Source organism: Ammospiza nelsoni, chromosome 5 (assembly GCF_027579445.1).
Source record: "Ammospiza nelsoni isolate bAmmNel1 chromosome 5, bAmmNel1.pri, whole genome shotgun sequence".
Lineage (NCBI taxonomy): Eukaryota > Metazoa > Chordata > Aves > Passeriformes > Passerellidae > Ammospiza > Ammospiza nelsoni.
In genome coordinates this window covers 2,797,498-2,823,923 of record NC_080637.1, presented here as the reverse complement: position 1 = coordinate 2,823,923, position 26,426 = coordinate 2,797,498, and the positions used below count along the sequence as shown (strand labels likewise).

Genomic DNA, 26,426 nt, shown 5'->3' with positions numbered 1-26,426 from the left:
TGCTGCACATCTGCTCTGCCATATTTAATGACTTTGCCACCATCTTGCAGATTTTAAACCAGGATATGAGGATTGGATGGCCCCAGGTGTGATAGTCGCACATCCATTGGTTCAAATCCAGCCTCTGGCACTGCAGGGAGAACTTGGTTTTTGCAGAGGTGCAGAGCAGTACCTCTGAAGCTGAGACAAGCTGCAGGTGCCCTGAAAGCAGATAAATCTCTCCCTCTTTTCCTGTCTCCACCTTTCACTGCTGTTTTTGTTTGCTGGTTGATGATAGCCTGGCCTGGGACAGATGCAAGGAAAGAATTTCTGGTGCCTGTCTTGGTAAGCAAACATGACTGATAACTCAGTGGGACTTGAAAGTGGTGACAGCCTCCTGGGAGCTTGTTTTGGGGCTGCAGTGCAGAGCACAGCAGCTGTGCGCAGCTCAGGGAGAGCACAGGTGATGGTGACAGTCCCTGTCACCTCATTTTCTGCGGTCTGAGGATCCCCAGAGGGAAATTTTACAGCAAATTTTCACAGGAAGCCAAGGACAAAAATTGGCAGCATCCTCTCTGTGATGGGGGTGATAGCAGGGTAAAGGTCTTTGTAGTAAGTCCCTGTAAAGAGTCACAGGAATTCTTGAAATTACCTAGAAAGTTTGTTCAAAAAGGGAAAGAAAAAAGTGCAGGAAATTGTGGATAGGGGAAGCACCCTTGGAGACAAGGCATTTTTCTATGCTGGACCAGTGTGGGAGAAGGAGCCAGAAGCAAACCTGGAACAACTGAAGGCAGTAAAGCCAGGAATGGAGACAAGGAGCTGATCACACAGACTTAAATCTGGGAGGAGCAGGGTGAAATTACAGGCAGTACAGGCAGGATTGTCCAGCTCTGGAGGAATTTCTGTCTGTTATATGGGATGGGATGTGTTGGGAGCCTGTAAGCCTGTACCCCTGGTGTGTAACTCCAGCCTGGCCAAAAGGAGAGGGAGTATCTCACATCCATGTCGTGTCTCTGCTGGATTCGTGCAATTGCCACTCGGTGGCAGCCTGCAAACACCTCGTGTCACACAGAGGAGCACCTCAGGGCAGGTGCTGGGGCTGCAGCTAAAGGCTGGCGCTTCTGAAACATTCACATCCACACAACTCGTGTCATGATGTGCAGCTCCAGAATCCCTCCTGCTCCCAGGGCTTTTCTTACCCTCTCTTCAGGCTCTCAGGAGCCAAATCCTGCTTTGTGAGGATGCAGGATGATGCCTCAGGTTTTAGCTTTTATATTTTTCACACTCTGTACTACTGTAGTGTGTGGGTCTGAGCTTCATATTAGTGAGCTGTGTGCACAGAGCAGGGAGACAAAACAATTCCTGCTCCAGCTGGGCACCAAGGACAAATGCCCCAAATCTCAGCCCAGGAGCACAAACCCCGTGGGCTGGAGAGAGAAAAACAAGCAGGGTGGGACTGCCTGGGCTAAAGCTGCAATGGGACAATGAACTGCAAGGTGCAAATGGAGCAGAGCTGATCCCAGGGACAGACCCCGGCAGCGCTCGTGCATTTTGGGGCCGTTTTGGTTCATCTTGGGTGCAGCCCTGGCTGGGCTCTGGTGCTGCCCAAGGTGCACCCATGCAAGAGATCCTTTGAATAAATCCCTGCTTTATTCTGGAACTCTGCCCAGCCTCTGCTCTAGGGCAGATTCACAGGGCATCAAGGACAGATGCAGGGTGTGGGGTGAGGATGGGAGGGAGAGGTGCAGGTGGAGGAGCTGTGGGGTACTCACCATTCTCTGTGATGATCTGGGGCACCTCCTTGGCAGCTGGAGAGATGCACTGGATCTGGCTGCCCACCACCAGCCCATCCATCTCCGACAGGTCCTCGAAGGTGCAGTTGACTCCTGCAGACAGCTCGGGGACGTTGTAGGTCTCCAGGACCAGCTGCAGGCAAAGACGGAGGGAGAGAAGGAGAAGCAGAAAAAGAGAGAAGAAAGAACACTCAGCCAAACACCAGAGCTGGGCCAGCAGCAGAGAATTACACTGGAGAGGTCGCACAAAGAGCCTCTTGCTAGAGAGAGCATCCTCCTTCAGCAGAAAGCAGCGACTGGGGAGAGGGACGAGTGAGGAGGGGAGGGCACGAGATGCTGGTGCTGGCACAGGTGGCAGGTGGCTGTGCAGGGACACCTGCACTGCAGTGTCCCACTGCTGGCTGGGAGGTGCAGGGCAGGGAGTGCTCGCTGTCTGTCATGCAGGTGTCAGGTTAGGCAGGGAGTCTTTGGAGCCAGCCGTGGGTCCCAGGGCTGTGGTGGCCCCCAGGGTTTCTGAGGAAGGTGACTGCTACTCACAAGAGGCACTCTGCAGACTCCAGAGAAACTGGAGCGCTCCAGTCTAACTCTCTACGGGCTGCTCTGCCAGCACCAGCAGGGGGGAGCACTCTGTCCCCAAGTTTCCTGTGTGAGGAGAGTCTAGTTACAGCCTGTCACAGACATCTTTTATGGAAAATCCTTTCCTGAGGATTTTTCCTCCTGAGAAGCTCAGAGGCCTCAGGAACAAAATGTAAACATTGATTATCTGCTGCTGTGGAATGCAACAGGTGCATCTGGGATTGGTCCATGTTGGTTGTTTCTAATTAATGGCCAATCATAGTCTGGCCGGCTCAGACTCTCTGTCTGAGCCACAAGCCTTTGTTATCATTCTTTCCTATTCTATTCTTAGCCAGCCTTCTGATGAAATCCTTTCTTCTATTCTTTTAGTATCATTTAAATATAATATATATCATAAAATAATAAATCAGCCTTCTGAAACATGGAGTCAGATCCTCATCTCTTCCCTCAACCTGAGACCCCTGTGAACACGGTCGCAACAGCCTTCAGTCCACCACAAAAAATCCCCTGTCTCTACAGGCACAGAAACCTCTCCTGCTCATCCCACCAGTTGGCTCCTCGTGCTATCCTGGGGTTCCATATGGGAAAAAAACATGAAGGAGGATTTCCCCGTGTTTTTGGAGTTCACAGCATCCTCTGGCATTGCTCATGGGAAAATGAATCTCAGGGCTGGTTTGCACCATGTCCATGCTTTGGAAGAGCACAGTCATGCTGCCAGCTTCCCAAATAAAGGTCCTGTCCCACGGCTCTCCATCACTGAGGGTCCTGCTCAACTCACCAGGCCATGCCTGAACACAGAGGGCACCCCAGGGGACCCCAGCACCTGGTAATTAGTGTAAATTTAATGGTTTTGTGACCAAACACTGGAGCCAACCACTCAGCACAGGATCAACTGCAGATGTTCTCCACACTTGCCTCATCCCTGAGCTGGCTGAGGTCCCTCTGCGGTGACAGCCACTGAAAGGAGACACAGGTGCATGCTGAGGTGTTGTTGTACCAGCACAAAGAGCAGGGGTCAGTCCAGGACAGATGAGAAGGTGACACTCAGTGCTCCCACACACTGTGCTTTCCTCTCTTAGGGAAAGGCTGGAGCTGTTTCTCCACACTGAGGACCATCAGGGAGGAAGGCTGAGCAAACAGGCCTTAGTCCTGGATGCCATTAAGCCTTTGTGAGAGTAGGATCATTTTGGGGCCATGGGAATGGCAGTGGGAAAGATGCTTTTTTGTTTTGGATGGGGAACAGGAAAAATGTTTGGTTATTTTGATGGATTTAATACTGAGGCTGAATTCATTCTCCCTGCTAGCAGTGGAATCTGGAATCTGTCCTCTTAACAAATCTCCCTCTGGGCATGGGTGATGCAGGAGGAAGCTGTGCCATGCAGAAGATGACACTGTCTGGTGGGCAGAGCAGTGCTTGGCCACAACCTCCATGAGCCAGGGCATACCCCAAGCAGACAAGAAGTCCTACATCCCACACTCCTGGGACAGCCTGGACCCTTCCCTCGGCAAGCAGCTCCTCTCAGAGAGCCCAGAGCAGTGAAACAGACTCAGGTAAGATTTTCCAAGGCTCTGTTAGTGCCCAAAATTTAAAAGCATGGCTGACCACACAAACACCTGCTCTGCCTCCATGGGCAAGAACTCACTGTCACTGACACTTTGCTAGAACTCAAGATCCTAGCATTCTAGATTTGAGATTTGCCAAGGACACCATCAACCCTCTGTTTGTTCCCCTCCTGGTTTGCCTCTGGTGATGGGATGAGCTGGGTCACCAGTTTAGCTGGGACTGGGCTGAGACTTCCATCAAAAGGCCCATGCAGAATGTTGGGTAACAGATGATGGCAACTTCTGATCCCAGCAGCTCTGGGCTGACTCACCCTGGGAGTAACCCAGAGGAAAAGGTCTCTTATTCTGTTATCATTTTCAGTCTCCCCGAGCCAGCCAGTCCCCCAGGATTTATTCCAACATGAAAGAATTCAACAGCTACTGAGAGAATACGGAAAGGAAACCTTGAACTCCCAGAAGAACAAAGAACTTAAGATGTCTCAGATCAGTTTTGTTTGAAGCCTGGGGAAAGTAAAGTCACAGCAAAGTTAAGAGGCTGAAACAAAGCAGCAGTGATTGGACATGCAGGCTTTGAAAGGCTGATTTCATTATCCCTGGAGAAATCCAAACTTGTCACCTGCTGGAAGGGGTCTGGCAGCTGCCTAAATTCCATTTAGGCCTTTCAGGGTGTGGGGCTAATGACCAGCTTGTCTAGGGATGGAGCTTTTAGGGCCTGCATTATTAACTTAATTGCAGCCCAAATTAGCATGGTCAAAAAGACAGAGCACTGGTAGCCCGAGAGAAATGGGGTTTTGTCTTCTTCTTGGGGCATGTTGGGATCTTATCACATCTGGTGCTGCTGCCATGAGTCAGGAGGGAAACCACAAACTGGTCAGGTTTTCAGCAGAGATTTCCTGCCTCAAGTCCAGGGATGATCAGGATCATCTGCTGCTCTGCCAGCACTCACTGTGTGGTTTCCTTGGCTGCTGCCTGAGTAGCTGGAAGCCAGAAAGGCTAAACCTTGTGATGTGGAAAGTCACAGGAGACAGCAGGAGCCCTGGAAACCTCAGGTTCCTCTACACGGCCTCCTGCCTCTCTCCTCCCTAGTGCTGGAGCAGGATGGACTTCCTGGGGACTTAGAAGGAGACATTTCCACCCAAAATGATAGGACTTGGAGCTCACTGACATAATTAACATCATCCTTCACTTGGCTTTCTTCTAGAATGCAATTTCTAACCACAAAAATGTCCCTTGCCTGAAGCAATTCATTAATTCCTCTCCCATGGCAACACAAAACACTTGCAGGACACAGAGTCCCTTCAGACCTGTCCTCATAGACAACAAAGAAGACTCTTCCTAGTCCACTTCTAGACTTCTAAACAGAAAATAACCAATGGCAAAATGTCAGAGAATAACCAATGCCAAAACCTTCTCCTGTGGTGAATCCTTCCCTGCGCCAGCAGAGCCACTGGGGAAGTTACCGCAATCTGGAGAACCTCTTGCTGCTGAATCTCTGGATCTACCATGCTGCACAGGCAGGTGAAACCCAAGGAGAGGGGGCAGGGGTTGTCATTGCTCACCAGAACGTTGTACTGGGACACGGAGATGTTGTTGGGGTGCACGGTGAGGCGGACGCACTGCTTCATCTCTGAGGCGAATCTGCGCGGCTCACTGGAGCGCTCGCACCGCTCCTTCCTCGTGCAGCTGGGGAAACACGAACAGACAGGGACAGGGTGAGCACACAGCCAGGCTGGCAGTGTGGGGACAGACCTGGGCAGTGGGAGCAGCACTATGGGATAGAAAGTCGACTCTGTGCTCTTTGGGAGGGCACAAGTGGAAAACCATGCTCGCGCCCTGGCGCGCTCCGGCTCATGGGATGATGGGGAATATCCTGAGCTGCAGGGTGTTATAAGTAGAAAAAGCTGCCAATTTATTTTAAAATGTTGCAGAGTTCTCAGGTTGGGCCAGTTGCTGCCAGGGTGGAGTTCTAACTGTTTGTTATTGTAATCACTTGTCATTGATGGTTAAGAATTCCCCATTTTGTTGAGTGACACCCTGCTGCTTCCTGGAGGATAGCACCCAGACGGTGAAGAGGAGACCTCGAAGTTAGCATGCAAATGACCTCATGCAACAGGAGAGACCCCTCACCAAACCTAGCCAAAAACCCTACAAAAAATGAGCTTACATGAAATGGATGAATCAAAGTGATGTCTAGACGTGAAGAACAGGATCTAGTATCTGCTAAGACCATTTTTACCCCTCACCCTAACCTGTCAGATAGACAGAGGACCTCAAATGTTAAACCAGGAAAGCAGAGAATCTCCTGATCCTCTCATGAGGAGAGAACTCCCAGCTCTGCCCACAGACCAGTGGACAAAGCTGCGCTGTTCCTCTTCCTCCTCCTTGGAGTCACTCCTGGGAGTAGCGGTGGCGTGAGCACAGACCCGTTAGTTTTCCCCACCCGAGCTGATCACTTTTAATAAAGGCATTAAAAAGGAGAAAGGTCTCCTGCCCGTGTCTATTTCAGTTAGTGTGGACAGAAAATCAGCTCTGTGCTCTTTGGGAGGGCACAAGTGGAAAACCACACTTGCGCCCTGGCGCGCTGATGGGATCGTGGGGAATATACTGAACTGCAAGGGAACCACAAGGATCATCATGCCCAACTCCTGGCCCTGCACAGGATTCCCAAGAGCCCCACCATGGGTCTGAGAGCATTAACTGCTGCTGGCAGCTGTGGGGTTGCTGAAGCAGACTGAGGAGTCACAAGGAACCTGTAAGAGGAGGGAGTGTGATGGGTGAAAGCTCCATCCCAGCTGCAGGAATTCTCTGTCTCCCCACACACCAGCACAACCTTCCCTGGGCCAAACCCCCAGCCCTTCAAACTCTGCTGCCCAAGGGCTGGGGAACACCTTAGGCAGGGCTGTCCTTGTAGGGAAGCCATGCACAGCCCATGGTTTTTGTTTCTCCTGAGAATGCTGCGCACTTGTGGTGCCTCTGGGCTGCTGGTACCTCACCTCTGGGATGGAGCCAGCCCCAGCCCCCAAGCAGTTATGCCTGCAGATTAAGGAGTTTTTTGCATCTGCCTTTGTGGGATAGACCAATAAATACTTATAATGTATTGTAATTCAGAAGTAGTTAGCTTCTGATTGTGATGGTGTGAATGATAACATGTGTGTTGTCTCACCTTTCTCATAAGACTAAAAATAGAATAAAAGTTTTTAAAACACTTCTCAGTTGCCCCATCTCTAGGTCAGAAAAGAGTATAATTCTACATGTATTGAAAATGGCTGACTAGAAGTGCTGAGAGTTGAATCTTAAAAATTTAGGTGTCCCCAGTAAGTGACAGCCCAGTGAAATCTGTGTGCACACACTTGGGCTGCACAAATGCATGAAGTTCACACCACTCATTAATTGTTGATGTTTTCAGTGCTGTCACTACCCCTCATCTCACCTGTGAGGTGCAAACACAACCCAGAAAAGTGGATTGGTGGCTGTTTCCCCCGTTTCTACCCAGGTTTGCACTCGTTTAACATAAACCACATCTGTAATTCACTCCACACCCGCTGCCAAGGCCACTGCTCCAAGGAAGGTGTCTGCCTGGAAATCCACAGGGTTAATCCAAAAGGACAGCTCCAGCTGTATGCCAATTACCTCCTGCCATTAAGTTAATGTTATGGACTTGCACAGGGTGTCTTCAATGGATTTTGTTATTAGCAGTGCTATTACCCCCCATTAAAAGCAGCTATAAAGACTTAAGTGCGGATGTTAAATTATTCACCCGCTCCCAGACTTCAGAGTCTCACTTGTGAGAGAACCTGGGGGCTGCTGGAGCTCCAAGATCACCCCTCAGCATCCCTGCTCCTTGGAGCAGACACTGCACCCTTGTGCACGGGGATTTGCAGATGAGGATCCATGGAAACACACACAAAAAATCTTTATATGTGGTTAATCCAAATGTTACAAAGCTTGAGGCTGGCTAAAACTTCAGGGCTTGGCTTCTCTCTATGGAATGACTAGATAAAGTGATAACCCCAACTCCAAACTCCAGTTTCTCCATCTTTCTGGCAAAGTTTTGTATTTCCAGAGGAAGAACCCATAAAGGGATATTTAGGCCATTCTCAGCACACTTTGCAGGTTTGAGAGAGCAAAAGGAGCACTGCAGCTCCTGTTCTCTGCTCCCCACGAGTCCTCATCCCAGTAAATCTCCTCTGGCACTGCCACACGCTGGATCAGGAATTTTAAATGGGCACTCTCCAGAGGGTTGGACCAACAGCCCATTAAATATCCCCAAAACTCTGAGTCCCCCATGGTGGGACAAAAGCCAAAAGGCAAAATGCTGACCTGAGATTTTTCCAAGCACTTCCATAAAACAAACAGCCACAGCAATGCCATTAAAGCTCCACAGGGTGTGTGGGAGCTCCTCTCCCAGGAATAGCTTGGAAGGGAAACCTTTTTGGGCTCAGAATCAAAACACAAGCGCTCAAATTCTTCAAGATGTTCAGTTATCTCCCATTTATTTCTTTCAGCTGCAGCACAACAGAAATATTTGGATTTTCTAAAATTAAATAGGCTCAGTTCAAATCTGTGGATATGGATTAAGCATCCAGGACTGTGGTTTGTATTCCCAATCCCACCACTGAGCAGGAATATAATAATCCACATTTCACCTTGCTGTTTACAGGTCATACATATTTAAAAAATGAAACTTTTCAGACCAAACTCTTGCTGCATATTAGACTGATGTGCGTTGCAGCCTTGATATCATCTGCCATAAGGTGAAAATAACGTCATCCAAAGCATGAATTTATGAAAAACCAAACCAAACTAAGCCTGGGTTTAACATAATGTTAAGGCTGCTGTGTCAGGGTCTCAGGAATTAGGGACTGCCAGACTGAAAGCAGCTTCTGTACTTCCAAATCTGCTGCCTGCACTCACACACTGCAAGCCAGATTTTAACTACAGGATCACAGGTTATTATTCCTTTTTTTCCACGGTGACCTCAATTCTGCCACTTCCTAACTTTTGACTTTCACTGTCTGACTTTTTCAGTGCAATTCCTCAGTTGGAAAAGCTCTAAATACCTGGAGCTGGAGTCTGGTGGTGGGGGAGTTCTGCTGAGCTGGGCTCTGGGTCAGGGTTCAGGCTCTGGGGTCAGCACCCACAGCTGCCTCAGGAATCAAACATGAAGGGATGGAGCCACCTGCCAGTGGCTTTGGGAGGTTTGTGCATGCAGAAAGGAGTGATGGTGGTGCCAGGACATTCCTCTGTCTGCCATGGAGGACTCCAGACCCTGGCAGGAGGCTCAGAGACCTTGGCACAGAGTCACAAACACCTGTGCCTTTGATTTTAGCCCATGGAAACAATTACCAACTTTGTGTGAGAATTTACAAGCCACAAGAGTTTGAATAGAATGTTAGTGAATTTATCACAGGGTGAAAAAGTAGAATTTTGAGTTTTTAGAATGGGGGTTCAGAAGCCAAGTTGGAGAGATTTGGGTGTGCCTTGTCCTTCTTCTTCTTGTCCTCCATCTTCTGGGTGATGGTGGCATTTTTGGATTGGTTTAGGATAGAGATAGACTGTCCAACAGAGGTGATAGGTATTGGAAAATTATTGTAATTAATGTCATTTTAGTATAAAAATATAACACCACCCCAAGGCGGTCAGTGTGCCTCAACCCAACCTGCTGGACAGATCTCAGCAGGTCAGAGAAAGAATGTAATGGTTAACAGCAAATAAATAACCTTGAAAAGCAGAACAGAAGAATCCTGACTCCTTTGGCTGCCAGGCTGGGAGAAGAGACTCTCTGACACATCTCGGGGTCATCCTGACCACAGAGACTCCGAGAGCTCCTATTCAGATCATTTTGACCATGGTTTCCCCCATCCCCTCTCCCATGACCACCTCATCTCTCCTAAGCTGGAGCACCCTGTGGGTTCACACATCACCCAAGGTGTCTGCCCAGCACTGCAGCTGAAGTTCTCCATGTGGTGGGTTCTCCTGTGATGGATTGCCCTGAAGGAAGGGAGATTTAGGTTGGATATTATGAAAAAAATTCTTAGAGGGTGGTGAGGCCCTGGCACAAGTTGTTCAGAAAAACTGTGGCTGCCCCTGGATCCCTGGAAGTGTCCAAGGTTGCACAAGGCTTAGAGCAGCCTGGGATAGTCCCTGCCCTTGGCAGGGGGAGGAACTGGATGATTTTTAATGTCCCTTCCACCCCAAATCCTTCTGTGATCCTACAATTCAGAAAAAGATACCTGACACAAAGCAACCTTCTCCCTCCAGCCTTCCTTTGAACCACCAAAATTGTTCTGCCCTCCCCAAATGAGGAAAAAACAGCAGAGAAAGTTGTTCCAACACATGCAGAGGAAAGTCTTTCCCTCCAGCAGCAGCCTCAGATCCCTGGGTGGTGAGGTTGAGACACAGGAACAAAAGTGACAAAGGATCTGGTCACAGAAGGATCTGCCCAGAGGGGATGTGGCAGCCCCAGAAGTTCACCAAACTGTAAATAAAGGCAGATGGACTTTTAATAAACAAGTACATCCAGGCCCTGCTGATGAAAGTGGTCACCTGGCAGGCAGCTGGGCTGAGGGAGGGATAATGAAATATCCTAACCTCAACTCATCATTTCTGCTGTCCCTGGTGGCAGTCATTGTCTACCCTGGGAGCTCCTGTGGCTCTCACCTGCTGTGTTTATAATTGTTTACACAGAAAAAAACCCTTTTACTGCCAAATTTAATATAATAAAATAAAAAAACACCTGTATATATAATAAAATCTCTGTACCCCCAACATTCCAAGATCTATTTCCACTGCCACACTCCCTAATTCCTTAATTGGGGGATGTGTAGCTCCCACCCAGTGGCACCACATCCCACTCCAGGCCACTAAAAGAGCATTTCCCACCCCTGAGCTTGTTTTGATCATGGTGCAGACACCACACACCTCTGGGTGCCTCACCAGCAGCTTCTCTTTCACCATCAGCTGTGACTTCAACAATTCCAAGTGTCCTGCTTGGTCCAAAACCATCAGCACAAACACTGAGGAGCTGCTCCTACCACTGAACCATGAGGAATGTGATTTCCTCCTCATCTCCCATTAAGAATAAATACCACTGGTGCTCACCCTCTGCTCGCCAGCCGCCAACCAATTATTTTAATAATGTTCAATTAATACTTTCCTCTTCTCTCGTGTCTCTCCCCCAAGAGAACCTCAGAGGGCTTTGCCTGCAGCTAATTAAACTTCAGGATATGTCCATGAGGTTGGAATTAGAAGGCAGAGACAGGAAAACGAGGCACAGACTGAGAGCAAGGCAAAGTCTGAGGTGGAGGTCCTGGTTTGGGACACCAAATCATCATTAAATCACTAAATCAGGCCATTAATTCCCTACATCCAGCCATTATTTCCCTAAATCTTGGCCAAACCAAGCCAGACTCTCATCTCCATCATCCTGTTGTAGACAAAAACCCCAAACCACCACGTAACACACATAACCCCCCCCAGCCCCCAAAAATAACCTTTATTTTTCTCCTGACCAAGCCTTGCTTGCTCATAACCATAACTGTTGAAAAAGGAGAAGATTTGGATTCTGTTTGACATTTTTCCCCATGATTTCCCAAGAAGCAGACTAAAATATCCAGCTTTTTGAATGTGAGACCCAAAAAAGTCAGTTTTCTGGCAATGGAAAAGGTCTTATCTGCAATTCTGTTAATTAATAACAAATTTCAAGACAAAAGAGCGGTGATTGGATCTGATCAGAAATTGCTACTCAGAACAGAGTGTTTGGGGGCTTTTTACAAGTGGTAATTAGCACACAATGTAATTTTTTTTTTTTATTCAGTGAGGAAAAAAAAACATCAAAAATTTTTAATTCCCAGAAATAAATTCTAAAGAAATTAATCCTTTTTGGAGAAGCCTCACCATTTGATGCACAGCAGTTTTCTTTTGACTCTGGGTGTTCAAGTGGCCTCTCAGGGAAGGAGAGGGATGTGAAAAATCTGTGTTTGATGGCAAAGCTCAGAGACAGCTCAATGGTTTGGGTCAACCCAGCAGCCCCAAATGACACCTTTCCACCACCTCCAAACAGGTAATTTGCTGGAATCACGCTTTTGCAAAAGGTTTTGACATTTCAGTTTTCCTTTCTGGTTCCCTATTTCCCTCAGGGGATAAATTCTCTCGCCTCTGATGGATCATCTCAGCCCCCCTTTCCTCACACCTTCCCTCCAGTGCTGGGGGGCAATCAGGGTGAGGAGGGGTCACCAGGCCAGGGTGGGATATTTTGATAAGATACAAGTTTCACGTTGGAATTCTTATTTTCACCCCCAAACTCTTCATTCCTAAGCTTCTTTGTGGTGTAGGGTCCTCCCCTTGTCACGTTGGGAAGATCTCAAAGTCCTGGTTAACTCAAGGTTCTATTATATCCATTGCTGAGGCAAAAAAGTTCCCTGGATTGTGAGTTTTTTTTTTTTTTTCCTTTTTCCCTTTTCTTTGGACCTGTTTAAATCTGCTCTGTCCTGAACACCAGAGGAGCACAGCAGCTCCCACCTGTGGCCCACCAGGCCGAGCCTGGGCCGCGACATTTCCAGCACTGATAAGAGATTGGAAGCTACAGACCATGGGGTGACTTTCTGAGTTTGTCATCTCTTCTAGAGCAGCAAGAGGTTTTATTGTTTAATATTGTTTAGGTTTTATTGTTTAATAAACAGTTTTTTCCCACTTTTCTCCAAGGAGGTATTTTCTCCCAGACCAGTTGGATGAGGGGCCGATTGAATCTGCTTTCCTGGAGGAGCCCCTTTGGGGGTTCTCTCCAAAATTTGCCCTGAACCAGGACAGGAGTATAGCTACCAAACGTGAAGAGACTAAGTCCTCATAGTCCAGCCAATAGTTTGCCTAGTCACGTCGGGAAGGTCTCAAAGTCCTGGTAAACTCAAGGTTCTATTATATCCATTGCTGAGGCAAAGAAGTTCCCTGGATTTTGTTTTTTTTTTTTTTTTCTTTTTTCCCTTTTCTTTGGACCTGTTTAAACCTGCTCTGGCCTGAACACCAGAGGAGCACAGCAGCTCCCACCTGTGGCCCACTGGGCCGGGCCAGGCCTGCGACATTTCCAGCACTGAGGGACTGATAAGAGACTGAGTGAGCTGAGCTGCAACCCAGGGAGGGGACTTTGTCAGTTTGTCTCTCTTTCTGGAGCAGCAAGAGGTTTTATTCTTTAATATTGTTTAGGTTTTATTGTTTAATAAACAGTTTTTTTCCACTTTTCTCCAAGGAGGTCTTTTCTCCCAAGCCAGCTGGGGGGAGAGGCCGATTGAATCTGCTTTCCTGGAGGAGCCCCTTTGGGGGGTTCTCTCCAAAATTTGCCCTGAACCAGGACATACTTTAAGCTGGAGCAGCAGGGAACCTAGGAGGTGGCAAAGGGGTTACTGACACTGCTGCAGCCCTTGGGGATCCCCCTCTCTCTCTACATAGCCTCAAGTTCCCCAAGCAAGCAGAGGCTGATGGATCCCCAGAGCACCGTGCCAGCATCACCCAGGGGTGCCTGTCCCTGTTCCCATGAGGAAAAGGTAGGACTGAGGTGCCTGTTCCCCACATTCCCCAAGCAAGCACGGACTGATGGATCCCAGAGCACTGTGCCAGCATCACCCAGGGGTGCCTGTCCCTGTTCCCATGAGGAACAGATAGGTCTGAGGTGCCTTTGGGGAGTGATCAGCAGAGGGAGCTCAGTGGAAGCCAAGTGCAAACCCTGGGAATGGAATTTTCAGCCAGAACTGGGGGGCAGCAATCTAGGAAAGATTCAGGACAGAGATGCTTGGCTTTGGGAGGCTCTGGAGATCTAAGTTATCCGGCTCAGGCTCATCAGTCTGGTCCCTCTTTCAGGGTGAGATGAAATGTGACAGCTTCATTCCTTAGTGGGCAAAAGTTTTTTTTTTGATTTTCCAGTCAGAAAGAAGGGTGAGAGGAGAACAGAGCAATTAAAGGAATCTGGGGATGCATGAAGAAATTTGTTTTAGCCCAAATCTGACCAATGTTCAGAGCCAGCTTTGGGTCTCCTGAGGTGGATTTATCACCAAGGGGGAGCAAGGCTGGGGAAGGAGGGAGCAGCTGAAATTTGCCTTTCCCTCTGCTGCAGCCAAAGCAATTTTCTGGCTGGAGCCAGGAAAAGGGAGAAGACTCAGTCCCACTCTCATGTAAAGTTTAAGGTCAGTTTTAGCAATGTTTTGACATTTTCCAGGTTCCCTGGGGGTCCTGAGAACAGGGATGCCATAAATGTCGAGACACAGACATAATTGACCTTAAACTTTACATGGCCATGTGGTGAACACCCCACTCCCTCCCTGCCCTCTCTGTTTGGCCTCCAGGCTGCCCAGGGCATGGCTGAAATTTAGCTCTCCCTGGCACCAAGAAGTTTAATTTGACCAACTGCCCAGGATACTCCATTCTGGACAAAAAAAGGCAGGAGATGCTCCAGGAAAAGTGACAAACTTGAGCTGGGATAATGCACAGGATTATTGCTGGGAAACCTGTCCTGCTGGCGAGGAGTTTTCTCAGCAACTTCATGAGTATCTGAGGAAGGAGTTGAATATTTCATCTTTGGTTCTAACCACAAACAGGCTCAACTCACCAAAAGCTGCTGTTTGGGCATCAAAGATGAACTGGACAAAGGGGAGAAAGCCATTGGGGGAAGTAAAAGCTGTATGGTCTTTAATATGGGCACCAAGAGATCTGTAGATTTTTCCAAAAGGACCTGGAAGTAGAAACTCAAAAAATCTGGAATTCATTCTTTGAAGCTTTGCATCTCCTCAGGGCAATTTTTAATTGACCACAAGCCACAAAAATCTCCAGACCACCATCCAAAGCTGCTCTTCTCAACGTCCCAGTGGGGCATTGAGATAAACTGGACAAAGAGGGGGGAAAGACACTGGGGGAAGTAAAAGCTGTAGGGTCTTTAACATGGGCACCAAGAGATCTGTAGATTTTTCCAAAAGGACCTGGAAGTAGAAACTCAAAAAATCTGGATTATTGCTGGGAATAATCACTGGGAATTTCACTCTTTGGAGCTTTGCATCTTCCAAGGATGCAATTTTTAAGGGGCCACAAGCCACAAAATTCTTCAGAACCACCATCCAAAGCTGCTCTTCTCAATGTCCCAGCGGGCCAGTCCTGGTTTGAAAGAGCAGAACTCCATCCCTGTCCTTGTGCTGCAGTTTGGGGAGGGAAAATCTGCCCTGCCAAAGCTGCTCCCCCCAGCATCACCGCCCCTGTCGCCTGGCCAAAGAGGATCGAGGCTGCTAATTGCTCTGCCTGCTAATCTATTCTAATGCATGGTAATAGAAGCCGAGTTTCTGCCCTGATAACTCGTGCGGCTCACGCTGCGGAACCGCAATCCCCCCGCCCGCCCCTTATCTCTGTCCCCAGGTGGGCTCCTCCCTGCAGCCCAGCCATTGTGCCAGCCCACCCCCGGAGCCCCACGGGGCGTGGGGGCAAGGGATTTATCCTCCATCTCCCGCCCTACAAAGCCAAGAGATCCACAAACAGCATCCTTCCCCTGCCTTGGAGGATTTCATGCCCCTTCTCCTCTCCCCCAGCATCCCTCTCCCTCTCCTTTGGGGGATTTCATGCTCCTTTTCCTTTCCCTGAGCCCCCTCCCCAAGTCTCAGCATCTCTCCCCCCTCCTTTGAGGGATTTCATGTCCCTTCTCCTTTCGCCCAACTTTCAGCATCCCTCCCCCCTGTTTTGGGGGATTTCATGCCCCTTCTCCTTTCTGCCAGCCCCCTCACCAAATTTCCAGAGCTGTGCATTGTCTTGGCCCTGCTAATCTTGCCTAGGGGAGGCGAGGTTGGAGCATCAAATGCAACCACGAGTAGCCCAGATCCTGTCCTGCATCAAGACAGGCTAAGAGACAATGATTTTCCATTTTCCCATCTCCAAGGGAAAATCTGAGAATTTCCACCACAGCCAGAGCCCATGGCAAGCCAGGCTGTACCTGCAGGCAAGAGTCCAAACTGGAAAAATGGAACAGATCATCAAAATTGGGGATCTGCAATCTAAGATGGGGTGGCCCCAAGAACCAACCCAGATCATGCATGGCTGGGGTGTGGCCAGGGACCAGGGATTTGAGCATTTTTCACATGCAAATCCCTGGAAATTTGGAGCCTTTGTCCGATAGAAGAGTGAAAATCGTTTGCTGGCACAGGGGAAGGAGGGTGTGGGAATGAGGGAGAATGAGGGAGGGGCTCTGTGGAAGGTGGTGCTGAAATAAGCTGTTGAAATCATCCATCCATCCATCCATCCATCCATCCATCCATCCATCCATCCATCCATCCATCCATCCATATCAACTCCTCAGCTGGTTGACATGGAAAAGTGGAGTTCCTCAGTGAATCACAGGATCATGGACAGGTTTGGCTTGAAAGGGACAATAAAGATCATCCATGTGCAGGAACCTTTCACCACACCAGGCTGCTCCAAGCCTCACCCAACCTTGGACACTTCCAGGGATCCAGGGGCAGCCACAGCTTCTCTGGACACCCTGTGCCAGGGCCTCCCCTTCCTCACAGCCAATAATTCCTCTCAAAAATCCATTCCTAAATAATTTCCTGCTGTAGAAAGCAGCCTTAAAACAGCCAGCACACATGGGGGATCTCCTCCCTCCATCCTCTGACCCTTCCCAACCTCTGCAAGGGTCAAAGACACAAGGAAAGGACATCTCTGAAGCTGCAGTGTCTCTGCTTTGCTGCCCCTTCAGTCACAGCCCTCCAGCTCCTTTTGCTGCTGAACTTACCAGGCACAACACAAGCCTGGTAGCTGAAAGCAGGAGGAAAATCTTAGAGCACAAAAACCACAGAAAAGAGGCAGAACTTGAGCCAAAGGCATGAGAACTGCACTCAGTCCAGGGGACAGAAAAGGAATCACAGGAATCTGCCTTTTGCCATCTGCCTGTGAATGGCTGAGCTTCAAATGGAGATGGAGAAACCCCTGGAGGCTCAGCTGAAGGCTACCTGAGTAATACAAGCTCCTGTCTCTGAGGAGGCAGCAAAATAACTTTCCCCACACTGAATTCACTTAGAGGCATTTTAAAGAAAATTAAAAGAAGACGAAAGAGAGAGAAAAGGGAACGAGGCTGCTAGATAAGGCAAGTAATTAATGAACAAAATTACTTTTCCCAGAGAGCATCCTATCATGGTGCTTCCTATTCATGCTAATAATATTTGTGAGTGTCTTCCCCAGAACCTGGGCTGATAACACCTACACTCTCCTGTGCTCCTACATGCTCTCCTCTGCAAGGCTGATGCAAATGATCTGTTCAAAGGGGCTCAGGTTCTTTGTTCCTGGCCTGATTCAGAGAATCATCCCCAAATTCTTCGTGGGAGCTTCTCTCAAGTAACTCCAAGGAAATTCATTTGGTATTTTCCCTGTCACTGTCATCCAAATGCAAAATATCTGTTGGTGAAAATGATGGGAGATACCCTTGCCTTCAGAAAGGTCAAATTTGGGGTGTCCTGTGCCTGATTAATGGTGCTGAGGCTTCCTCAAGGCTGCAGTGAGACCTGGAAGTCCTCCAGGTGGAGGGTTTGGTGCCACTTCAGCCTTGTCTTAGAAGGCAAATCAGGTCTGTGTTCAAGGATGATCTGTAAATAACAACTTGCAAACACTCACAAGCAACAAGCTGATCTTCAAGGTCCTTTTGTTGCAGCAGACAAAGGGCAAACAGTAACAAGAATTTGGAAACCAATGCTCAAAATTCAAGCTAAAAAGATGTCTTAAACACTTGGAAGAGATGCAAGCCAACAGAAGGAGCAGTGACCCAGCCCTGCGTGCTGCCCTCCTCCTCCTGCTGGCACCAGCATCCCCACAGCTCTTGGGTGATCCACACTGGGAACCAACCCACATGAGCTCAGCACAGAAAATGGCTCCTTCCGGCCCCAGCTCCTTCCCACTTGGCTCCACAAACACTTGTGCCAGCAGGAGGAAAGGAGAAGATAAAGGAACAACCAGAGCAGCTGGAGCCAGATGATTGGACTGCTTCTCAAGGCGGTATAGTTTGAAGTGACTGTTGAAAATGTGGCCAAAAAGTCCTCCAGGTGGGAAGGTTTGGTGCCACTTCAGCCTTGTCTCTTAAAAGGCAAATGAGGATTTGTGTTCAAGGAGGTTTTCCAGGAGGTCAGGGAGCCATGGGAAGGAGTCCCCACTCACACAGACACTGAATCCCTGCCAGGCTCACCAGCATCTCGTTTCACTGCTCTTCTCCTGTCAGCATCTGCTGTCCTGCCTTGGGGGAGCACAGCAAGGAGAGGGAAAACATTCTCACATATTGTATTTGTGGGGTGACCCATGGCAGGAAGGAATGATGAATCATGTTCTCAGAAGGCTAATTTATTATTTTATGATACTATATTGTATTAAAGAATACTATGCTAAACTATACTAAAGAATACAGAAAAGATCCTTACAGAAGGCTAAAACATAATAATGAAAACTTGTGACTCCGTCCAGAGTCCCAACACAGCCTGACCCTGATTGGTCATTAATTCAAAACAATTCACATGAAACCAATCAAACAATCACCTGTTGAATAAACAATCTCCAACCACATTCCAAAGCAGCAAAACACAGGAGAAGAAAATGAGATAATATTGTTTTCCTTTTTCTTTGAGGCTTCTCAGCTTCCCAGGAGAAGAATCCTGGGCAAAAGGATTTTTCCAGAAAATATGAATGCCACACCCACAGGCTGATCAGGCCTGAACACTTCTCATCCAAATGTCCCACCCCTGGAAACCTCTGGAGCAGTTTTACCCAGAAAGGTGCGAGGCAGAGGGGATCCCACAGAGTTCCTCAAACCTGATTCTCACAATCCACTGCTCCTTTTAATCTTCATCACTATCTCTATTTTCACACTGCTGATAACCTCCCTTCCTCCTCCTTATCCATCCCTCCATCCATCCATCCATCCATCCATCCATCCATCCATCCATCCATCATCCATCCATCCATCCATCCATCCATCCATCCATCCATCCATCATCCATCCATCCATCCATCCATCCATCCATCCATCCATCATCCATCCATCCATCATCCATCCATCATCCATCCATCCATCCATCCATCCATCCATCCATCCATCCATCCATCATCCATCCATCCATCCATCCATCCATCCATCCATCCATCCATCCCTCCATCCGTCCATCCATCCATCCATCCATCCATCCATCCATCCATCCATCCATCCATCCATCCATCTATCCCTCCATCATCCATCCGTCCGTCTGTCCGTCCGTCCATCCCCCAGCAGCAGAGCCCACACTGATGGGTGCTGTAACTCCAGTATTTGCTCCTGGCAGAGACATTTCCTCCCTCTGGGCCCAGACTTTTCTGCAGCAAAAGCAGAATTTCTGCAGTGAGCAGCCAGAAAAGCCAGAGGACAGCACAGAGGGAGTTGCATTGAGTCCCCATTCCCTCACAGGCCTGGGAAGGAACTCTCCAGTAGCTCCGTGGCTCTGGTGGGAGAGGAGACTGTGCAGGGAACTGGGAAAAATAAGCCAAGGAACCTCTCAGCCCAGGCTGGGCTTTCCCTGTGGGCTGTAAAATCAGTGGGATGGGATTTGCTACCTGAAAAAGGCACCCATGCACCTCCACCAACCCCACTCAGACCATGCCTGAGGCTCTGGATCCATCCCTAAGCTATTTGTTTCCTTGGAGCAAGGAAAAAGGCTGGGCTGAGCTGGGTGCACAGCCTTCAACAGGTGAACAGAGATCAGAAATAAGGAGAAGCTATGTTTCCATGGCAGTTTTCAGATCCTCACATGACCAATGCACAGGCTTTGGATCAGAGCTGCAGCTACCCAGCTACTTAAATCAGCATTTCTCCCCAGTTCTGACAAAAACATCAATAAGAATTCTGGCTTTCATACCCCAGCTCCTTCTAGGAATGGGAATTTGGGGGGCAGAATGATAAGAGGAAAAATGGAGCAAGAAGGATTTTAATTTTAGTCTCACTGCCTTTCTCTGCCCAAGCCTGATCCAGCCAAAAAGTCAAGGAACAAGCTGAGTTTCTCTCTTCCTAAGCCTCCTCTTGGGCTGGGTCTGCAGAGAGGTTTGGAGTGGAGGGAGGATCCATCCAGAACCAAGCCATAAGAAACAGAAATAGAAAATTTTGGGGCTCCAAAACACCTTAAAACCAATCCTGGCTTCATCCCTCTGGTAGTTTAAATATGCAGCCAAAATAAATAATAATAATAATAATAATAATAATAATAATAATAATAATAATAATAATAATAATAATAGTTGTTGTTTGTTGTTGTTGGTTTTGGCTTTTTTAAAATTTTAATTATTCCTATTTTAGGAGTAATTCTCCTGAAGCAATCAGGTCAGGCACAGCCCCCCTCACACCGTGAGGCTCTGGGAAGCACTCCCTGACCTGAGGCTACCCCAGGAACCCCTGCTCACACTCCAGCTGCCAGGAAAACGCTGTCAGCAGGTGATGGATGGATTTCCCCCCCTGTGTGCATGGCTGGAGGGGGTGGGTTAAGCACTGAGAAATCGCCCTGGTGCTGGGGGTGACCTCCAGCAGCCTGGGCTGTCGGATGCACGGTGATGGAGCCATCCATTACACATTCCAGGTGTGCCTCTCCCAGACTCATTTCCTGGTTCCCTGTCCTTTAAAAGCACGGAATTTCTGGACACAGCTCATGTGGTGCTGCTCTCTGGGCATGCCTGGGGATGCTGGGTGAGCCAGACAAGAGGATGTGATGGGAGTGACTGTGGGAAGGGGTTATTTCTTCTGGCTGATGCAGTGCTGTGTCATATTCACATTGTCTGAAAAATCCCTTTGCCCAGGACTCTTCTCCTGGGAAGCTGAGAAGCCTCAGAGGAAAGGAAAACAATTCTTATCTCATTTGCTTCTCCTGTGTTTTGCTCATGTGGAATGTGGTTGGAGATTGTTTATCCACAGGTGATTGTTTCATTGGATTCTGCTGGGAGTTGTTTTGACTCTTTGGCCATTTGGGGCCAAGCTATGTCAGGACTCTGGAGAGAGTCACAAGTCTTCATTATTATCCTTTCAGCCTTGTGAAAGTATCTTTTCTATATTCTTTAGTATAGTTTAGTATTGAATTCTTTAACATAATATAGCATCATTAAATAATAAATTAGCATCCTGAGAACATGGAGTCAGATTCCATCATTCCTTCCTGCCATGGGGCACCCTGCAAATACAATACAGTGCTACAACACAGGAGGCATCCAGTGTGGGCAGGTGGTTGGAAAAGGCTGGGAATGCTGAAGGAGGCAGGAATTCAAGTGTTGTCCCTCATCCACCCATACAAGACATCTTCTCCCAACCTGATCATTTGTGATGGACAGAAGTCCATCTATGTACTTGAAGGGCAAAAATGTCCTGCTTGAAGTCCCTCAGGATCAACATCCAATCCAGAATCCCGGATTTGAGCTATCCATCTTATGGGTTGGTGGCAGAATTTAGGTTTTTAATTGCACCTCCCAGTTTTCAGTCTCTCCTTCCAGGTAATAAGCAGCAGGACAAGAGGCAATGGCCTCAAGTTGTGCCAGAGGTGGGTCAGGATGCATATTAGGAAAAGTTTCTTCATTGAAAGAGTGGTTAAGCATTGGGACAGGCTTCCCAAGAAAGTGGTGGAATCACCATCCTTGGAAATGTTCAAAAAATGAGTGGATGTGGCACTTGGCTCTATGGGCAGGGAGGTTCAAGACAAAGTTTGAGTCTGATGATCTTTGACGTCTTTCCAACATGATGATTCTGTGATGCCCCAGCAGTGGAGAAGGCTTTTACCTCAAACTGCAGAAGTGTTCTTGGCAGATTGGCAAATACAGGGCACAAAGGGTGCTGGCTACAGGCTCTGCCCCTTCCCCTTCTCCTGTGTATCCATCCCTCCAGCCCAGGGTGTTAAGTGCCACTGGAATCAGGTGCTGTGCAGGAGGTGAAGGTGTTATTATCCAAGCCACTGGTTCCAATGAGATTATCCAGCCTAATGGAGCAGCTTGCGTGGACCTCCTCTAAGCCTGAATTTTCACTGTCAGAGGATCCCCAGTCAAGTGGAAAATTAGAAGGAGAAGGGAAGAGGGGGTTGTGGAGGGGAAAAGGGAGGGGATGATTAAGTCCTCTAGAAATTAATTCATAACTAGAGAAATGGAAATAACAACTCCCCAAGCCAATGGACAATCCCCAGCAAACATATTTCAATTTGGAAGCCAGCTCTGCTGCTGGTGCATCGTTCGCTTTCTGGCTCCTGCTGCTTCACTGATTTAATTTTCCACCCAAGGTGTTGACTTTGTCCTGGGATTGTGGCTCCTGCCAAGGCTGCAGTGGCTCAGAGCCCCCTCACTGCTGCTGGTTGCCCAACCTGCACTGCCTGCTGCTGGGAAGGGTAAGGCCTCACTTTTTAATTCTCTTTGGGTTTGATTTTTGGGTTTTTTTTTAATTATTCCCCACAGGAATGGATCCCAGCATTCAACAGATTCAGAAGCTCTTGTGCAAAGCACACTAAGGCTTGGTGGTGTTCACAGCCAACACCAGCTCCACCCTGATAGTAAAATGTCCACGTGCCTTTGGTGGGCTGGGGTCCCACACTCTGTCCAAGGACAGGACAGGACCTGGTCAGAGCCTCTGGAGTGTCACAGCTGTTTGTGAAGCAGCTTCTAAGCACAGCTGGATATTTAATTCAAAGCCAGCATGTATTTGTTTAATAGCAGTGATGCAAACAGCAGATCTGTCCCCTGTTGTCAGAGATGTCTCAACACAGGTTCATGAATGGTTTCTTACAACCTGACTTGCAAAAAGCACATCCTCAGCCATGAAATGCCAGGCCTCTTCCCCAAAAGTCTGTGTGGACCAGAGAAATGGCAAAATAACAATGCTGAGCCTTTGGTCACAGCCTGGTCCAGTGGGAGGTGTCCCTGCCCATGGCATGGGACAGGAACTGGATCATCTTTGAGGTCTCTTCCAACCCAAACCCTTCTGGGATTTGATAATTCTGTGCCAGGACTATGGGTTCAACTGAACAGCCACACAAAATTGGGACCTCAGGCTGAGTCAGGGACAGAGGATCTCCAGCTGAGCCTTCCATCTCAGGGGTTCCTGAGCTCAGGGACCTTCTCAGCCTGGCTGGGTTTGCACAGACGGCCTCGAAATAGGGCTGGAGAGAGTTAACAATTGTTTACCTGATTCCCCAGTGCAGCTCTGTGAAATGTTACTGCTTCCCAGAGGCACAAAATATAATTTTGCCTTAAAGGTTAATAGTATTCGACTCACTGAGGGAAGAAAGGAGTGCTCAGGAAGCTCTTTCATTCAAATCCCAGCCTGCTGCACTTCAGGTGGTACCCAGGGCTCTGGGCATTGAGGGGAATTGGCCTCTCCTAGCCAAACCCTGCCCTCCCTCCCCTCCTGCTCTTTGGCAAGCAAGATCTCTTTCTAAGGAATTCAGAAGTTTCCAGCACTGAATTTAAATTAAAGGTACTACTCCTGACCTGAGGCAAGAGTCAGCCCCTTGCTCATGAAACGCCAGTGGTGTCTCTGTGCTTTGGGGGGATTTATCAACCTTAAAAATGATAAATTCTCCAAAGCAGAGTGGGAGAAAAGCCCAATCTTTGTGGCAGGGAGAAAGCTGAGTCCTCACTGACCCAGAGGCCAGCCAAGAACAGCCTCAGTAGAATTTGGGGGTACAGATGCAGGTCAGGGGATGCTGCACCCACAGCTGCCAGGCAGCTGGGGAGATGCTTCCCCGAGGAAGATTAATGTGCTTTTTGATAAGAAGGAAAGGAAAGGAAAGGAAAGGAAAGGAAAGGAAAGGAAAGGAAAGGAAAGGAAAGGAAAGGAAAGGAAAGGAAAGGAAAGGAAAGGAAAGGAAAGGAAAGGAAAGGAAAGGAAAGGAAAGGAAAGGAAAGGAAAGGAAAGGAAAGGAAAGGAAAGGAAAGGAAAGGAGGAGGAAAAGGAGGAAAAAAAGGATGAAATAAAGGAGAAAAAGGACAGAAATTTCAGGAGAGGAGAAGAGAGGACAGGAGAGGAGAGGAGAGGGAAAAGGAGGAAAGGAAATTTCAGGAAAAGAAATTTCAGGAAAAGAAATTTCAGGAAAGGAAATTTCAGGAAAGGAAATTTCAGGAAAGGAAATTTCAGGAAAGGAGAGGAGAGGGAAAGGAAAGGGAGCTGCTCCCAGTTTATGTGTAACCATTCCAGGCTGTGGTCCAGTTGCTTCCTGCAGCCATAGAGGGTTTAGCTGAGTGTCTGATCACAGAGTTTCTCACCAGGCAGAAGCTGTCTGGGTCCTCCTGGGCTGTGGGTGACACCTCACTGTGTTTGTTGCCTCTGAAGCCTGTTCCAGGGCGGTTGTGGTGGTCCCTGGCTCGATGAGACAGTGCCTGCTCACATTCAGCCCTGCCAGGCTGGCTCTGCACCCTGATCCTGAGGGATCCTGGTGGGTTCTCCGTGTGTTTCCTCCCAAACACAGCTATGGGAACACCTGGATGGATTCAGGGCTGTGTTTAATGGCCAGTGTGTGAGTCTGAGGCACACATGAGGCTCAAAGAACCTCTGCTCCACCCTTGCTCCTGCTCTCTGCTCCCTGCTCTGGGCTCAGATCACCCAAGGAACAGGCTGCCAGTCGCCCTTTGCCCAGTTGGTAGCCACAGACAGAAAAGCAGAATAATCACTGGGACAAATAAAAGCTGCAGGGCACTCCCCAAGCTCCATGAGCCTCCCAACAGATCCATCACCTCCCCCAGCAGCTCGGGAGAGGATGTGAGCCATGAAAGGCAGCAGAAGTTAATCCTTGTGCTGCATAAACCAGCCAATAATATGCAGGAGGTTTCCTATTAACCACCACACATCCAGACAATTACTCTGATTGATTCCAATCAGGTTTTACACCAGGCTTTATCCATCAGCACAAAGCTCCCCTGCCTGTTAATATCATGGGGAAAGCCATCCCTAATGGAGGCTGCCAAACTCTACAGCATCAGCATTAAGCAGTCACAAGAATTGATGAAGCAAAGGCAGCCTTGGGATGGCTGGGGGCTTGCAAACTGCATGGAAGTGCAATAAAAAATCCATAGGAGCATCCACACAACACCAATCACTCTCCCTGTGCTCTGAATGGATTTCTGTTCTGATGGGGAGGAGTGGAGAGATACCTGGAGGTAGATGTCTGCTGCAATCAGGATTATTACACGCGGGGGATGGATGGATGGATGGATGGATGGATGGATGGATGGATGGACAGAAGATCTGTTTTTATCCCTGCTGTCTTTAAGAGGGAACCTTCCCCTCTGTCCATTCCAGCAGAAATTCTGTGTCACCATCATATTTTCTGAAAAATCCCTTTGCCAGGATTCTTTTCCTGGGAAGCTGAGAAGCCTCAGAGAAAAAGGAAAACAATATTATCTCATTTGCTTCTCCTGTGTTTTGCTGCTTTGGAATGTGGTTGGAGATTGTTTACCCAGAGGTGATTGTTTCATTGGTTTCATGGGAATTGTTTTGACTTAATGACCAATAACATTCAAGCTGTGTCAGGACTCTGGCGAGAGTCACGGGTTTTCATTGTTATCTTTTAGCCTTCTGTAAGCATCCTTTCTGTATTCTTTAGTATAGTTTAGTTTAGCATTCTTTAATATAATATAATATCATAAAATAATAAATTAGCCTTCTGAAAACATAGAGTCAAATTCATCAATTCCTCCTTCATCCTGGGGACCCCAAAAATACCACAATTCTGTAATCTTTCTGTTTTCTCTTTAATAAATTTACAGCCAGCATAGTGACCGAAAGGAGGGTACTGGATGTAAAAAACAGATATATCTGTGAACTTTAGAGACATCAATCAACTATTACTTTCTTAATTATTTTTGTCCTCCAACCCCATGTTCTGATGCCAAAAATCTCCTTATGGTGCGCAAGGAGGATGCTCTGCCTCAAACTGTTCAACCTTGAACTGTTGCTGCCAGAAGCAGCATAAAACCAGAAAGTCAGAGAATATCCTGAGCTGTAAGGGACCCTCAGGGATCACTGAGTCCAAAATGAGATTCCCCATGGGAGACCCTGCAGGATGAGAGTGGTAGGACCTTCCTCCATAGGGAGAAGGTGGCCAAGCCATCCCAAAAACCACACTGAGCACACCAGAGCCTTCCAACCCCAAACACAGCCCTAAAACCAGCCACAAAATCTCTCCAGAGAACCAGCAAATCAGTGACACAGTAGGTCCCGCCCAGTAGCTCTGCCTGTAGCAGCTCCTTGGGCCCCTCTTAGTTATTCACCCCAAAATCTGAACCTGGAGCCAACATATCAAACCACCCTCTCTGTGTTTTCCAGTCCATGATGTTCTCCAGCCCCTCCTGGATGCTTTATTGACGTGTTGCTGCCTCTTCTATTAGGAAAAGTACTCCACAAGCAAATGAATGCCCATGTCAGGGATTTCCCTGGTGGCAGTCTCAGGTGACAGGTTCACTCCCAACCAGCCACTCTGCAGAATCCCTGTCCCACACTGATATTCCCTCCCCCAGTCTGTTAATTCTTTA

At 48.2% G+C, this 26,426-nt stretch overlaps 1 protein-coding gene across 1 annotated transcript in view; it reads right to left on the bottom strand.

Annotated features, from left to right (window-relative positions):
• Positions 1-26,426, bottom strand: part of PLXNA4 (plexin A4) — a 502,236-nt gene that overhangs the window by 114,491 nt on the left and 361,319 nt on the right. The window contains exons 6-7 of the mRNA XM_059471897.1: positions 5,471-5,594; positions 1,752-1,905 (exon numbers count right to left, since the gene is read on the bottom strand). Coding sequence (XP_059327880.1) covers positions 1,752-1,905; positions 5,471-5,594 — 278 coding nt within the window. The remainder of the gene's footprint in view (positions 1-1,751; positions 1,906-5,470; positions 5,595-26,426) is intronic.